This window comes from Oenanthe melanoleuca, unplaced genomic scaffold (genome assembly GCF_029582105.1).
Source record: "Oenanthe melanoleuca isolate GR-GAL-2019-014 unplaced genomic scaffold, OMel1.0 S001, whole genome shotgun sequence".
Classification (NCBI taxonomy): domain Eukaryota; kingdom Metazoa; phylum Chordata; class Aves; order Passeriformes; family Muscicapidae; genus Oenanthe; species Oenanthe melanoleuca.
Window position 1 is genome coordinate 8,523,160 of NW_026612650.1, and position 15,564 is coordinate 8,538,723.

Consider the following 15,564-nt stretch of genomic DNA (forward strand, 5'->3'; position numbering starts at 1 on the left):
TATTCTGTGCTCACAAAAGGCCTGAGCAGAGAAACAAAGAGAAGTGTGCCCAAATCCCAAAGCTTTGCTCCTTTGCAGTCTCACCCAGATCTGGCTCAGAGGTGTGTTTAGGTTAGAAGAGGTCATGGAGAAAGATGCACTGCTTTGGAGAAGTCACGTGTATGTACATTTCTCCAGGACAACAGTCCAACAGTGTTGTTTGCAACTTGTTTGCAGAAGGATGAGTGGACTGTGAGGTCAATAACATTTGTCAATGGTTCCTCAAATCTTTATCCCAGTCTGGGATCCATTCAGCCCAGGGGAATGGGTTCATTTGTTACCATGGATCAGTGCTTGCCTGTGTAATGAATTCCTGAATAACTGGAACAAGCAATTCTGGATTCAGCTGCAGCTCTTGGTGGGCTGCATGATCATTGACTGTGCTGCCTTTCCAGAAATTATTTTGCAGTTTCCTTTCATCATCATTTTGTTGCCTTTAGGAGCTGGAAGAGAGATCACACAGAGTTAGGGGAAATAAAGAGGTATTTATTTGAAAGGCCTTCAAAGGCCACACCCAGAGCTGTGGCTCTGACCCTTTTCGTACCCCTCTTGCCAGATTGCTCCCAGGAGAGGAGGGGAGGCGGATCAACAGCCCATAGCACAGGACAGCTTCACTGTAACTAATTTAGTCTGCCTGGGTGAGTGAAAGCAGCACAACAGCTCTAATAGAGGCTCACTGTCGTTCGTGTACCAGTGGCCTTTGCTCCACTTCAATAGGTTAGAACTCACAATAAAGTCTTTCAGAAATTGGCAAATTTCACAGTGATACCTACAGATTATGGCAGGGCAGCAACTTGTGCAAGAACAGTAAACAATATTTGACAGGTATTCTTTAACCAAGAAATCTAGCCATATATTATAGTTCTAAATTTAAATATAAAGTAGAATTATTTAATTACATATTGGGGATTAAGTCCCAGAGTTCATGGATGAGTTAGCCAGTCAATGTCACCCACCAGGTTCCAGTTGTTACTGTTTTGTTTCTGCTGAGCCCAGACAACTCGAAATCTCTCTCGACACCAGGGTAACTCTGGAAGTAGGGGGCGAAGGAGATCTTGGGACAGGCTTCGATGACGGCCCGGCTGGTGACTCGCACACAGACCCAGCAGTGGGTGGTGCGGTGGGTGCGGTGGGTGCGGAGCTGCTAACCGGCCAGCGCGCACGGGCAGGCGCTGCAGCCTCCACCCGCACGGAGGTGGGCACGGGCCCGCAGAGCGCGGGGCATCCGCGGCAGTCGCGCACCCGCAGCGCGTTGGGGTTGCTGCGGAGCCGCACCCGGCAGCCGCGCAGCTCCGACAGCAGCACGCCCCGCTGCAGCAGCTTTAGCTCTCTGTCTTGGGCGCCGCTTAACCTGCACAGCGGCGGCCCGCCCGATTCGCCCTTGGCGAGGCCGGGGCCGGGCGCGGCGAGCTCGGCGGGGCGCGGGGCACCGCTCGGGGCCGCTTCTTTCTTGGGGACGCGAAAGACGAATTTCTTCTTCGGCTGCAGCCGCTTCCATTTCACGCGCTGTTGTCACCTCGCTTCCCGTGCTCCCCCTCCTTTTTCCCCTTTGCGGGGCTGCGGGAGGACGGGCCGCGCCCCGGCCTTCGGGGTTGCCACGGTAGCCATCAAGCCTAAGAGCAGAGGAGGTGCCACCTCTCCCATGGGCGGTTCCCTCTCCTTCTTCGTCAAAGGCCTTGTCCCCCGGCCCCCTCTCGGGGCGGCACCGAGGGCTGCACACACTGGTCATCTCTTCCCTCTTTCCCGACCCCCGTGGGCGGTGCCGGGGACGGCAGCTCGGGCAGTGTGCATGGCTGCCAGGGCCCCCTTCCTCCTCCTCACTGACCGGGGCCCTGCCTGAGCCGTGCCCCCCTTTGCGGGTTTCGGGAGGAGTTGCTGCAGACGGCAGCTCGGGCAGTGTGCATGGCTGCCAGGGCCCCCTTCCTCCTCCTTCACTGACCGGGGCCCTGCCTGAGCCGTGCCCCCCTTTGCGGGTTTCGGGAGGAGTTGCTGCAGACGGCAGCTCGGGCAGTGTGCATGGCTGCCAGGGCCCACCTTCCTCCTCCTTCACTGACCGGGGCCCTGCCTGAGCCGTGCCCCCCTTTCCCCCTCTGCGGGGCTGCGGGAGGAGGGGCCGTGCCCCGGCCCGAGCCCGTGCCCAGCGCAGCTGGGACCGATTCTGCTTTCATGGCAGGCGCTACCAGGTCCAAATCTGCTTTCTCTGCTTCCTCTGGATTTTTATATAAACTACTGAAAGTTGGCTCCTTCTTTTTATCCTTTAAGACTAATATATGCTCTTTCTCCTTTTCCCGGTCCAGCTCACATGCTAATATCAGGAAAAGCCGGCATATTTTAGCTCTTCAAAAAATTTATTTCTACGTAGTTGGGATATTAAACTTGATATTAATTTTCGATTTAAACTTCCAAACTTAGGCCAGGTTTCCCCATTATCTAATTCATACACTGGCCAAATTTTTTTCCGAGAGTCTAATAAGTTTAGGTTTTGAAAGCTCGGACTCCTCTCCAATCAGATTTGCCCAGCTTTTCAATATTAGCCCCAAAGGGCTATCTCTTGGAATACTATTATTATCAGATTCAGAAGAGGATGTGCAACCCATTCTGATATCCTGAAATATACAGCAAAGCACAAAACAAACAGTCGGGATTTGAAACCACGACCCTCTGAGCCACAGCACAGACACTAATTAACTGCACCTCTCTTTGGCTTCAAGCCAAGAGCACTGCAATTCAAACCTGCTCTTTATGAAGGCAGTCCTTGTTACAGATAAAGAGCAGAATTGTTGTGCTGAGGTTCTCCAAAACAAATTCACACTTCACAAAATTACAAATTACAAATCCTATTAGCACCTAACCCAGATGCTAAACTAACAGAATACCTTTTATTCCGTCACTCACACATCTCTGTTCCCAGGGTTCTTGGCTCTGATATCTCTGGACCTCCGCTGGGCCTTTCCAGAGCTGCCGGCCTCAGTCCAGGGATTTTTCCAGATGCCTCCTCTCCTGCCTGGCTCACCAAAAACTGTTGCCTTTAGGAGCTGCAACAGAGATCACACAGATTAGGGGAAATAAATAGGTATTTATTGAAAGGCCTTCAAAGGCCACACCCTGGCAGCAACAGTGCCACAGCGTGGCCCCCGCCCTGCCTGAGTGGCTCCAAGGTGGATGCAAAAGAGAGCTTGGTCACATGATTTCACATTTTTATAGACTTCAGTCCATTTACATACAGGAGTCAACCATCCAATTAATAGTCTCAATTGTAAGGTGTCCTCCTCCTCTTCTCCTGGCTGGCCTGCCCTCCTCTTCTCACACTGTTTATACTTTGGGCCTGGAGTCTGAAGAAACTGTCCTTGAGTCCATAGCTGGTATCGGACTGTTTCGCCTTTTCACCCTAAAGCACAACAGAAAGCATACCCAAGCAGAACAGCAAACTTGGATCTTAAGGCATCAATTTGAAGCTTCTAAATTTCACATTTCAATTTGCTTTGCCTTTGGAAAAAACACTTTTGGGCCCAGTGTGAACTGTGACCTTTTGACAGCAAAGTCCTCCTGCTTGCCAGTTTCTGATGTTACAGAAGAAAATGAATGTGAATGTGTTAGGTTTTCTGAAGGAAAACCTGTTTCTGAAGGAAAACCTGTATGTCAAACTCTATGTGTTTGCTTAGCTATGGGTCTAGTCCTGGCCTAGTAAAGCCGAGGCAGGGTGGCGTGTTGCAGGGAAAACTAGTGTGTGATGGGGTTGCCATCACCAGCAGAGTGAATGTGTCGTCTGGGGATTCCTCTGGAGACAAAATTATGCCACAATAGTCTCTTAGATCTTTCTAAAATATCCTAGAAAAGGCAGTGAAACTTCACATCTCCTTGCACACCCACTGTTTGAATAGGGGCATTTTTATCCCTCCTCAAAGTCATTGCTCTTGCACACCAGCAACGTGAACATCCATGGATGGGAATGATGCCTGGTCCTCCTGCTGGTGCTTCAGAGTACTGCTAAGTGAAGATCTGGGTAGCTACCAATATCAACACTTAATCAGCATTTCATGCTCCTTCAGGATGTCCAGATGTCAGGGCTTTTTGTTTCAAAACAGCATCAAAAACACCATCACTCTCTGGAGAAAAACAGTAAATGGGAAACAGGAATGCCAGCACTGCAAGTGTGGGGAGAAACGTGAAGTGTCTTTGTATAAATACGAATGGGAAGAGTGTAATTGCCAAAGCAAAGCTTCGTTAGGATAGCAGGATCAGTTCTTTACTGCATGCTTGCAACAAGATCATTTGGGACCTTCTTTTTGTATCTCATGCAGGAAAGGAGCTGTTAACAATCCCATGCTACTTAAACCCACATTGGGATATAGCTCTGTAGTGGTTCACCATGAAGCAGATTGCCTGCTTGGTCACTGCCAGCCCCGCTGACCCTGCAAGGGACCATCGTGCATCCCCTGCCTGTTTTGCCCCAGAGAAGCTTGGCTTGCCATATTAGTGTGGAATGAATAAAAGAGTAATAAAATGGACAATTAAATGGATCACTTTGGAGGATATGCTCATGCTTTCACATGACAGCCCTGTACCTCATGCTCCCAAGGCTTGTTACTCATCATCAAACATTTTAATTGAAAAACCTCAGCTCTCATGTTACCTGTGAATAAAATTGCATCAGATCATGGAGAATTCTGCTGGCAGGAACAGGACAAAAGCCTTCCAGCACTCACTTGCAGTTTTCCTGGATTTCTGCAGCCCTGCGTGGAAAGCTGCTATAAGCCGAGTGTTTGGAGTTGGTTTTACGGCCTTTATGAAAGATGTGTGGAGCAGTATGCAGGGCTCTCCAAGCAGAAAACTGTTTGTCCAAGAGCAGGGCCATGGTGCTGGCAGAAGCAGAGCAGCCCTGCTCCAAGCCCAAGAGTCTGTGAGCTGAGCCATGTCGGGGAGAAAAGACAGCGAGGGGCCCCAGCCCAGCTGCTTCACCTGCCTGACCCTTCTGACATCTCCTTTTTTCCTTCAGTTCCCTTATTGCAATCAGTGCATACAAGAGTTTACTTGATGCCTTTGATGCCAGGGAGCACCAAGAACTTGAACCTTGCTGGAGTCCAGCCCTGCCTGCCTATCTTGGAGTAGAAGGAAAACATGAAGAATCTGGGCAGCCTTTGAGCCAAAATGGCATTTTGCTGCTTCTGATTTCCTCCCAGCTTTTGCAGTGGGTTGACAGCTCCATCCCTGCAAGGCACTCCCTTTTGCAAGGCACACGCAGACCTTGGTGGAAGCTCAGGGTCCTTGAAGGGGCTGCTGCAGTTGGCAACAGGAGCCGCTGCTGAATTTTTCACGTTGCTTAATCTCCCCATCCCAAATGCCACCAAGTGGCTGAGGAAGGACAAAAAAAGATTTCCGTGGAAGAAGTGAGGCCAAAAGCTTGGAAAAGGATGAAAGAAATGCTATGATGATGATGATGATAATGACAAGAAAAATATTTATTTTTGACAGCAAGTGAACTCCCGCCACCCTCCAGCCCTCCCAGACTGGCAGCCGAGCGGTGCCGTTTCCATGGCATGAGGTGCTGGTAGCCTGGGGAGAGAAACCAGAAAGCCACGGTCAGTCGCAACAGGCTCCTGGCCCCCGTGTCCCACCACGGCCTGTGCGAGGGCCAGGCTGCTGGCTGTGCTCAGAGCCCAAACCTCCCAAGCCATGCTCTCATTTTTAGAGGAGAGCAGCATGGCAGGCCACGCTCCACCTCTTCTGCTTCAGCACCGCACAGCAACCTCCTCAGCAGCTGCAAGAGCGAGATTCTTGTGTGCCTGCTGCCCTCTGCCCCGAGCCCTTCTGCCACCTGTGCTGTGGAACCAGGTACCCACCTCTGGAGACCTGCTGCCAGGAGAGGAGCTGATCCCACACGAGGCCCTCGTCCTTCCTGAAGGGGATGTCCCCGCACACCGTGGCCCCCCGGGGTAGCGCCGGCACTGGACGGGCTCCACGGACGGTGCCGGTGCTCCCCCACCCGGTCCAGGCACCGGGTGCAATCTTCCTGGAAAAAACAAAGAACAATTGCATGAAAGTCACTTCCAAACAAGACCTGGGACCAAAAAAGAAAAAGCACCAAAGGTTATCACCGTTTCATGGGCCTGGGGAGGGTCTGACCAATCCAGTCGAGAATGAAACCTCTCCAAGGGTGGGAAAAACCCCACCTTTCCTGCCCGTAAGCCCATCCCTTCCTCAAGGGCCTGCAAAGCAGAGCAGCTGGGGCACGGCTTCAGATCCCATCCCCTCTGCTGCTCCCCATCCACACGGATGGATGCTTTGGTCAGACTGGCTGCCCCCACCCCAGTCCGTGGCAGGCATGCTGGCAGAAGCTCTCAATGAGGACAGGAGCCGGCTCCCCTTCCACAACACCCGTCCCATGTCCCGCCAAAAAGCAGCCGGGCGGGCGGCGGAAAGATCAATATTCCCCATTGCCACCAAGCGGGGAACCTGCGGCGCGTGGCCAGGCCGAGCCCTGCCGTGCCTGGAAGCACGAGCATCCCCCCGCCCCTGCGCCAGCTGGGGACTCATCTTGATTTTGTCGGGGTGCAGAGCGTGTCCTCCAGGAAGGGGCCAAACCAAAGCCCATCGGCTTTGCCCCACCAGCGGCCAGCTCGAGGACGGTTCTCCGGCTCCGCGTCGCGCTCCACAAGAACACGCCAGCTGTGCCTCGGCTTGCAGGGACACCACGATGCCATTGAGCTGCAGGGGGATGTTTCCCCTTTTCACTCCGGGGAACTTCACCGCACTGTGCCAAGACTTCTCCAACAGGACGGGGAGCCCTGAGCCGCTCCCTCCACAACTCGCGGGAACCCGCGGAAGCATCTCCTGGGCTGCGCTCTCTGCTCCGTGCCGCGGCCGCAGGGAAACGCTCTGGGGATTTCTTTGAGCGCCACGAGACGCGAGCAGCTGGTACTTGCTGGGCTCCTGGATCCTGCTGTGCAGAGGGATGGATCTCTGCTCTCTCCTGGGCCAGGTGGGGCTTCTGCAGCCAAGAATGCTCTACAAGGTCTTCCAGGCATGGCCTGTCTGCAGGGTCCATGGATAAACACCACCTGATGAGGTGCTGGCAATCTGCAGAGAGAAACCAGGAACCGCTGGTCAGCTCCTGGCCATGCTCTCCCAGATTCCACGGTGCCCACGCCACACTAGGAGTGCTTGGAGCTGCACCCAAAGCTTCCCATCCATCTTCCCTTTCGGAGGTGAGCAGCACAGAGGCACACGTGCCGCCTCCTCCAGCTAAGCACAGGAGATCGACCTCCTCCCAAGCTGCAAGAGCAGGACACTGATGTGCCAGCTGCCCACTCCCAAACCCTTTCTTGCTTCCGTGCCTTGAAGGCACATCCCCACCTTGAGACACCTGGGGCAGGAAGAAGAGCTGGCCCCGGACGATGTCCCCTCCAGTTCTGAAAGGAAGGTGCCCGCACACCAGGTGATAGAGCAGGATGCCCAGGGACCAGATAGTGGCTGGCTGGCCGTGGAAGCAGCCAAAGAGGATCCACTCCGGCGGGTAGTACTCTTGCGTTCCTATGGGACACAGATGCAGCTCATCAGGCCGATGCTGCTCCCTCCCTCCCAGCCAGCTCCACAACAGCCGGCCCCTGCCCCCGCCGAAAAGCAGCTTGGCTGCAGCTGGCTCAAGAAGGATTCCCCCTCCCTCTGTCTTCCCCTTGTGCCACCAAAGGAGAGAACCTCTGCTGCACGGCTGGGCCCTGGCTTTGGGCTCACCTGCCATCCAGGTGTAGAAGGTGTCCTGGAGGATGGTGCCGCAGCCGAAGTAGATGAGCTTGGCCTCGCCGGTGGCCAGGTCGACGAGGATGTTCTCGGCCTTGATGTCGCGGTGCAGGACGCCGCGGCTGGTGCAGTGCCGCACGGCCTGCAGCACCTGGCGGAACAGCCCCCGCGCCACGGGCTCTGCCAGGGACCCGCCCGCCTCCAGCAAGTGCCACAGGTCCCGGCAGCGCTCCGGACGCTCCATGACCAGCGCGAAGCCGTCGGGCAGCTCGAACCAGTCCAGGAGCCGCACGACGCCGCCCAAGCCAGGGCACGACACCATCCACTTGAGCACCAGCTCCAGGGCACAAGGGCGCCGTCGTGCTGCGGGGGGACCGCGATGCCGTCAGCGGGGCCGATGCTGCGCCGCGCCTTCGGCACCCCCTGCCCGGCCCCGCCGCAGCTCGCCACTGCCCGGCCCGGGACGCTGCGCGGCCCCCGCTCCCTCCACGCTCCCTCCCCGCTCCCTCCACGCTCGCTCCCCTCGCAGCGTCCCGGCTGCCACCCACCCTGCCGGGCCTGGCCTTCGCCCCGCCCGGCTCGCCCCGCCGGCTGCTCCCGCTGGCCCCGCTCACTCACCAGCCGCGCCCACTCCCAGATGCGATCCCGGGCCACTCGCCCGATGGCCACCTGCAAGCCAAGGCCAGCGCCGGGCTCAGCTCGCCGCCCGCCGTCCCGCTCCCCGCTCCCAGCCGGCCCCGTCTCTTACCGGGGCGCCGTCGGCGAGCCGGGTCCCGGCGTAAACGCTGCCGCAGCCGCCGCTCCCCAGCAGCGGGCCCTCCCGCTAGAGCTGCTCCAGGGGAGGCTTCTCCGCCCGTGCGGACGGCACGGCGCCCTCGCCATTCTGCCCGGGGCACCCGCCCGCCCCGGGCGCTGCTGCTTCCCGAGCCGCCCCGGGCTCCGGCGGCTCGGGGCCGGCGGCCGAGCTGACGGGCGGCGGGGCTCGCACCGGGGAAGCCGCCGGCCGCGGGCCGGGAGCCGGGCGGCTGCGGGGCGGCTGCGGGCGGAGCCGCGGGAGGGGCCTCGTTCGGGGGCCGGGGCCGGGCCAGGGCCCGCGCCAGGCGGAGCCAAAACACGGTGCTGCTCCAGCACCGGCACCACCGGAGCGAGGAGCTCTGCCAGAGGCTCTTCAAAAGAGCTTCCAAAATGGGCTGCCCCCATTCTGCCGACAGCAGTCTGCCCCAAACATGTGGACTGTGTGGCCATGATTTTAACAGAATGTGGAAAATGCATTGTTTGAATGTGTTTTATGTTGTCTAACACCACCTGACTGGAGCAGTTTGGTAGGCAGGACGCCCTGTGGGCAGGGCCATGGCAGGATGGGTGGCTGTCACTTGCACTGGCAGTGTCATTTTTCCAGGCAGGCTCCTAGTACAGCTGTGGGAAAGGCACCAGCAGCTGAATCAGGCCCAGGGAGCAGCAGCAGCAGCACATTGAGGAGACCCGCATCTGCAAAGAGCCCCTCACCCCCTTTGCTCCCCCATGGCAGCACAAGATGATTCCACTGCAGGTGAAGGGCTGCAGCAGACTGGAGACTCCTTCAGGCGGGACTTGCTGCAATCTCATTCCTGCAGCTGTGCTGCGAGGATGTTGGCTGCAGCAGGGGTGTCCATGCCCAGGAATGCTGCTCGGCTCAGGGAGGCAGAGTGTGCACAAAAGCTGCATTCAAAGCACTGATCGTGAGCCCCCGAGCCACTGGCAAGTGCAGCAGCTCTTCTTCATTCCGTGCCAGTGAGAGCCCAGCCTTGGAGCCTGTCCCTGGGAACAGGGAAACACTCTGAGGATGGTTCTGAATTTTCAGGGACAGTCAAAATGAGAATCGTTTTGAGGCTGGTGTTGCAGTGTTGGGTTTGGGTGTGTCTGCAGGAAAGAAAGCAGGAATAAATGCCACAATGAAGGAGAACCTTTGCATGGCCAATTTCCACCCTACAGATACACTGATCATATTGGCCCACTAAATACTGGGGCCATCGAATGAAGAGTGAAAAGCTTCTTTGAAGAGATAGGAAAGATGAGACTTGAAGAAATAATTTTGCTGATGCAGGAAAAGGGATCAGACCCACTGGTGCCTTGGCTCATGCTCAGTTCTGCCAAATCAAGCATGATTAGTTTTAACCGCTCTGTTGCAGAGTATTTCAGAAGAACTTGCCCCATGCCATTTCCATTAAGAAACTTTTGAATTGTCAGAAGCGCCAAGATCAGAAATATTTTGAGGCAAATCCTGTTTATGTTGGGTTTCAGTGTCTGTGCAATAAAGAAAGCAGGGAATAAACCCCTGAAGCAATGAAGCAGAGCAAAGGTGGAACGTTTGGATGGTCAGTTCCCTAATGATATCGGCCAACTGAATTCGGGGTCATCTACTGGGAGTGCAAAGCTTCTTTACTTCCAACGCCTGGTTGAGTCACAGCACTTTATTTGTTGTGAAGAGAAATAAACAAAATCCCCAGCCAACAAGCTGCAACCCAGAACTGAGTGGGAATTACAGAAATGAAGGCCTTGAAAAGCAGCTTTGGAAAGCATCAGCTTCCTAGACAGTGTCAAACCCTCAGGCCTGGCAGGGCCCAGGGCTGGCTGCCCTTGGGAAGGGAAGGAAAGGGATGGAGCTGGGGCGGGGGTTCTGTGGCCATGGAAACGAGAGAACCACGGGCGAGCGCGTCACAAAGGGGCAGCCCCGCGCTGGGGCTGGGAAGGTTGTGGGTGACACGGACACAGCGGCAGGAGACGCGTCTGGCTCTGCTGTCTGTGCCCACTGCTGGCGATCGGAGTCACCCCACCTTGTTCTAGGGCTGGGGACCAGCTCCTGTCGCTGTCTATCCCAGAGAGATTCCCAAATTCAAACCCAGATACTTCTGTGAGACAGAAGCACGGGTTCAACATGGATTCTACTAGAAAAGGAAAGGCCACAGAAGGAAAAGGTGAGGATAGAAAGGACTGAAAGGCCTGAGCCAAATGAAGAAAAATCCCACCAGTGTTCAGGGAAAATTGGTCCATGATGGTCAGTGGTGTCCCTATTCAGAGTTGGTGGCTGACAGCTACAGGTGATCCTGCAAGGACGCCCATGGCATCACAACATTCTGTCATTAGTTTACTCTGCTTTCTCCTTTTTGACAGTAGCCAAATCACTCATACTGCCACCCGGTCAGGGACTGTGGCCACAGATGACCACAAATGGACATGGTCACAAGATGCAAGTCCTGTTTCTTTCTTGACCATCAATGTTGGGTCTCACTAGAGATAAATTTCCTGTTCTTCCTCTGCTTGGTGATTGATCCAACACTGAGGATGATATTATGGGCTATAAAACCACCAGCAAGGCCTGCCTGCTTGCTGAGAGCTCTTTGAGCTTTGCAGAAATAGCAGTCACAGCTGTGTGGCTCTTTACTGGGTATTCACAAAAGGCCACCATCAAGAAGAAATCTTTCCTCCCCTCATTGAAGCTTTCCACCTTTCCCTTCAGACATGATAACTCAAGTGTTCAGAGGATTAAACACATGTAGATCCATGAAAAATAAAAACATAGAAATTTTCTCAAGAATCCAAAAGTCCCTCTAGAGTTTCAACCATTGGACATGCATATGGTATGATAAAGGAGGAAGGTCATCTAACTCACCTGTTTCTTGTGAGCAGGGCTCAGCCTCCACAGAGGTAAGGTGGGAGCTGGGCCGCTCTCTGGCAGGAGGAAGGGTCTTGTGCCAGCCTGGAGAGCCTGTGCCCATTGCCAGGGAACAGTTCTGCCCTGCAGGTGCCCCTGCCATGAGCTGTGCTGCCAGTGCCCCGTGGAGCTGTAGGGCTGCTCAGCTGTGGGGCAGGGAGAGGAGCAGGAGGCTGCATGTGCAGCTGAGCCATTGCTGGAAAGCACAGGGCTCTGGGCTCCTGCTGTCCAGGGCAGCCCAGAGGCCAGGCTGCTCCCCTGGGAGCTCTGTGCAAGTGGGTCAGGGTGTGGCCCTGGCCTGCCTCAAGGGGCTGCTGGCAGGAGCATGTTTCCCTGTGCAGCTATTTAGCAGTTTCCAGGAAATGTGTCCCATGCAACATGGAGCTTTAGATGCTTTAGGTTGGCATTGTGGCCTCTGTTAAATTTGTATCTTCACTTTGCAGGCCTGTCTCCCAACGGTACTGCCAAGAATCTTTCCAGGTCTCCCTCCCTCTATGCTCCTTCCCTCCAAGCCATTGCCTCCCATCCGGAAGAGCTCTCCTTCCAGGCTGCCAAGCCCAGTGTGCAGTGAGAGGAAGAGAGTGGAGAAAATGGCATTGGCCACAAAGATAGCAGTAGGAGCAACCAGGAGCAGAGTTCTGAGGGAAAAGGGCGTGAGGTAAGGAGTCCAAGCCAAGTCCTGTGTGATAGATTGTCACTTTATGCACTAGTGATTCCTAGAGAGGCTGATCTGGAACAGACACTAGACAGAGTTAAAAGAATAAAGTAGGTATTATTAAGAGCCCTTAAAAGGATACACCTTGGGCATTAGAAGAGCCTGGCCCGGGCTACACCCAGGATGGATCCAAGACGGGTGCTGCTCACAAGTTCCTACACTTTTATAAGTATTGCTCCATCAACATGTTGGGGTTAATTGTCCAGTTACAGTTTCAGGTCACAAAGTTCTATTGTCCGAATTCACTCCCTTCACTTTGCCATTGTTTATGCTATTTGGATATCAGTTGTCCTTGATTCTCAAGCTGGAAAAGGAATTTTGTGTTAATCTCCACTGTGAAGAGAACCTATTGACACTTAATATGAAGTTTGGAGTCCCACACAAAGTCAGGACAGAATGCGGGAAATGTGAAAGCTAAAACTTAAAGCATCAGTAGGAAGCAGTCTGAGAATTTTTCCTTTGATATGAGCCCAGGGAAGCAGCTGAGACAAGGGAGAGCTCAGCTGGACACTGCACTTCAGGCTGTCTTTGCAATGGGGGTGTAGTGCAGACTTAACATCCTCAGCGTGTACCAATAGCAGGAGAGGTCCTTCAATGGTTTCTGGGCTCTGTCGTGGCTCCTGCTCTGCCTTATAACTGAATAAAGCCCTAACAAGCAGTCAGGGCAGCTCAAGTTGTCAGTCTGGCTGAGCAATCCTCCTGCATTTAGTAACCTATGGGTATCTGTGAACCATGTCTATGTCTTGGTGCTGCTTCTGTCAACCCTGTCTGCTTGGGATGGAAAAAGGTGTTTGCTGAAACAGGCAGTCCTGCAAAGTCAGTTCCAGGTTGTCTCAGCTTCTGAGTTTACAGCCATGGCCTTCTGCACAGCTGTCTCTGATGTTATTGCTAGACTTCATCAGCTTCTGGGCAGCTGTGTGCCCTGGCATGGCTTTGTCCAGAGGGAAGGGATGATGGGAGGTGGCCATGGGGAGAGCAGCCCAGAGCCCAGGCACACGATTGCCTTTGCAGCAGGGCCAGCACCTGCAGTTGTTTTGAGTTTGCTGTGGGGTGTAGGAGGAGGCAGATGAACAACAGCTTTGGGAGACAGAATGTCCAATCCAAGGCTTGTGTACTTGATGTCAGCCTTGATGAGAAAGGGCCCAATGTATCCCTGACAGATCTGATCCTTTCACTGCACTTGGAGCAGGTCCTGATTTGGCTCTTTAGCTGTGCCAGAAATGATGGGATAGTAGGCATGGGTGTGCATCTGGCCCCAGTGCCTCCACTCCCCTTCCTGGCCATGGCATGGGGGCCCTGGAGAAACCTGGGCTGGCAGAGACCTTCCAGAGAGCAGCAGGGCAGGGAGCTCTGCTGAACTTGCTGGATGCCAGTGAGCCTGAGATGCTGGAGGTATGGGAGCTGGGGAGCAGCGAGCATCCCGAGAGCTCAGCAGCTTCTGGGCTGAAAGGCTGCTGGGCAACTGTAGGAGGGAAGGGCAGCAGCAGAAGGAATGAGGGGCTTGAGAAAAGCAGGTTTTGACATCCTGCAGAATGGCTTTGTGGGGACGTGGCTGGAGATCAGCAGTGGCTGTGAGGTGCCTAAGGGGCAGGGAGAGAATAGTGATCTAAACCCATTCCCATACCATCCAAAAGGCCAGTGGAGGCAGTGGCACCCATGAACATACTGATGCCAAACACGGGATTCCAGCTGGGAATGTAGCCACCCTTCCAGAACTGTTAGCATGAGGGGAGAGGTGCCAAATCTGGGACATGTGCTCTCCCCCACCACTTCCCTTTCCATTCCCCATCCTGGGCCAAGCTGCTCCATCAGTTTGACTTGTCTTTTCCTGCTAGGTACCAGTTCAAAGCATGGGTAAATATCTTGAGCCATGAGTGGGGGCAAGGCTGGATGCTTCATCTGAGCACTTTGTTCCACTCTTGCCAGGCATCCTTGCTGTATTCCCGTGGTGGGGATGTGAAGAAGGGGTCATTGGGACTGCCTGTGATCCCCCCTATCCACAAGGCAGTCCATCCCCGTGTTGGCAGTGCTGCAGGCTCTCTGCACAGCCCTCTGCAGCTGGATGTCCAAGAGTCCCAGGAGATGAGGTAAGGCAAGGTGTCTGCTGCTCCACTGTGCTGTTCAGCTCGCTCTTCCTGCCTCGTGAGCTTCTTTTGCACAGTCAGCTGTCCCGTGTATTTAGGCAAATCTCTGTGTATTCCCCATTTTGCCCATCTCTGATGATCCAGCTCAATGTCAAACCCCACACCATCTGTCCCAAGAGCAGAGGTGGTGGTGGGGAAGAGGAGGCAGGGCTTAAGAGCATCTCAAGATGGGTCCTCTGCTGGATTTCTCTATTGATTCCCTCTGTAATGTTTGTGGTGTCATTTGGGAACTGTATTGCATGGGTCTGGATCCTGAGATCACTGAATACTGTGATCCTTGACTGTCAACTTCAGCACCCACTAGAATATGTTTGGACAAATACTGGCTACTGGGGAAGTGTCTTCACATTCCAGTGCTGCTTCTTTTAATGGATGTCGTTGTTTATGTGCAGCACTTAATTTTTTTGTATCAGAAGTATAAGCAACCTACTAAACCCAACCCAAAACTGAGTGGGAGTTGCAGAACAACACTCGCCCTGAAAACTACCTTTGGAAAGCAATTACTTCCTGGGTGTAGTTGTATAATTCCCGAGAGCTGTGAGTTGCCAACTGTTTGAATGAAAGGGATCCCAAAGTAAATTTCAGGAGTAAGTTCTCTGAGCTTTGGCCTCAGCCTCCACTGTGGAATGAGATCCCAGATAAGTTTTGGGGTATAGATGTATAATCCGATCAATGTTTAATATTTAGGTCTGGGCTAAAAAGCAAAGAGGGCAAGGTGCTAGAGTACCCCATGGTAAGATATTAGCTTGGATATGTGTGAGAAAATGTAGCTGTCAAGCTTATCCGAGTGATAACAATACAGAAGGAGTCACAGAAGTATCATTCCAATTGAAAAGCTTAGGTAGCTTTTCAAGTGCAATCTGAATATCCTTGTGTAGTGGGTCTAGTGCTGGCTAAATGCCAGCACACCCAGTGGAATATATTTACTCATGTTTCTTTTGAGATAAGCAATTAGGAGAAGGAGGGTAAAACAGGCACAAAATTTAAAGTGTGCAAAGAAAAACTTTATTAACACAACACAGGTAAGAAAAATCAGAATAAACCTCCAGAACACTTCTTCTGCCCCCTACCTTCTTTTGTTGCCCACTGACAATGTACAGAGACAAATCAGTCAGTTTACCATCTCTAAAACAGTCTTTCTCCAGTTCACTCAGGGAGAGGAGTTTCTCTTGCCATGTATGGATACTTCTCCACAAGAAACAGTTCTCCCGTGGCTTTAATGTCACAGCGAATCAGGC

At 53.7% G+C, this 15,564-nt stretch overlaps 1 protein-coding gene and 1 pseudogene across 1 annotated transcript; both read right to left on the reverse strand.

The window, feature by feature from the left end:
• Positions 1-169: 169 nt before the first annotated feature.
• LOC130266030 (tubulin-specific chaperone C-like) lies at positions 170-4,465 on the reverse strand (annotated as a pseudogene).
• Positions 4,466-4,938: 473 nt separating this feature from the next.
• On the reverse strand, positions 4,939-9,299 carry LOC130266031 (serine/threonine-protein kinase par-1-like). Its single transcript, XM_056515359.1, has 9 exons — positions 9,283-9,299; positions 8,525-8,991; positions 8,395-8,445; positions 7,735-8,139; positions 7,393-7,569; positions 6,493-7,116; positions 5,880-6,049; positions 5,566-5,592; positions 4,939-5,361 (listed from the first exon to the last, which is right to left on the reverse strand). Exons 1-9 carry the CDS (start codon positions 9,297-9,299, stop codon positions 5,296-5,298), a joined length of 2,004 nt encoding a protein of 667 aa, XP_056371334.1. The 3' UTR covers positions 4,939-5,295.
• Between the last annotated feature and the right edge of the window lie 6,265 nt (positions 9,300-15,564).

Coding starts and splice junctions, on each gene's coding strand:
- LOC130266031 (XM_056515359.1), bottom strand. Junction 8,446..8,524: donor GGCTCGCCGACGGCGCCCCG/GTAAGAGACGGG, acceptor CTTGGCTTGCAG/GTGGCCATCGGGCGAGTGGC. Junction 5,362..5,565: donor GCACCTCATGCCATGGAAAC/GGCACCGCTCGG, acceptor GATGGGGAGATT/AAGCAACGTGAAAAATTCAG.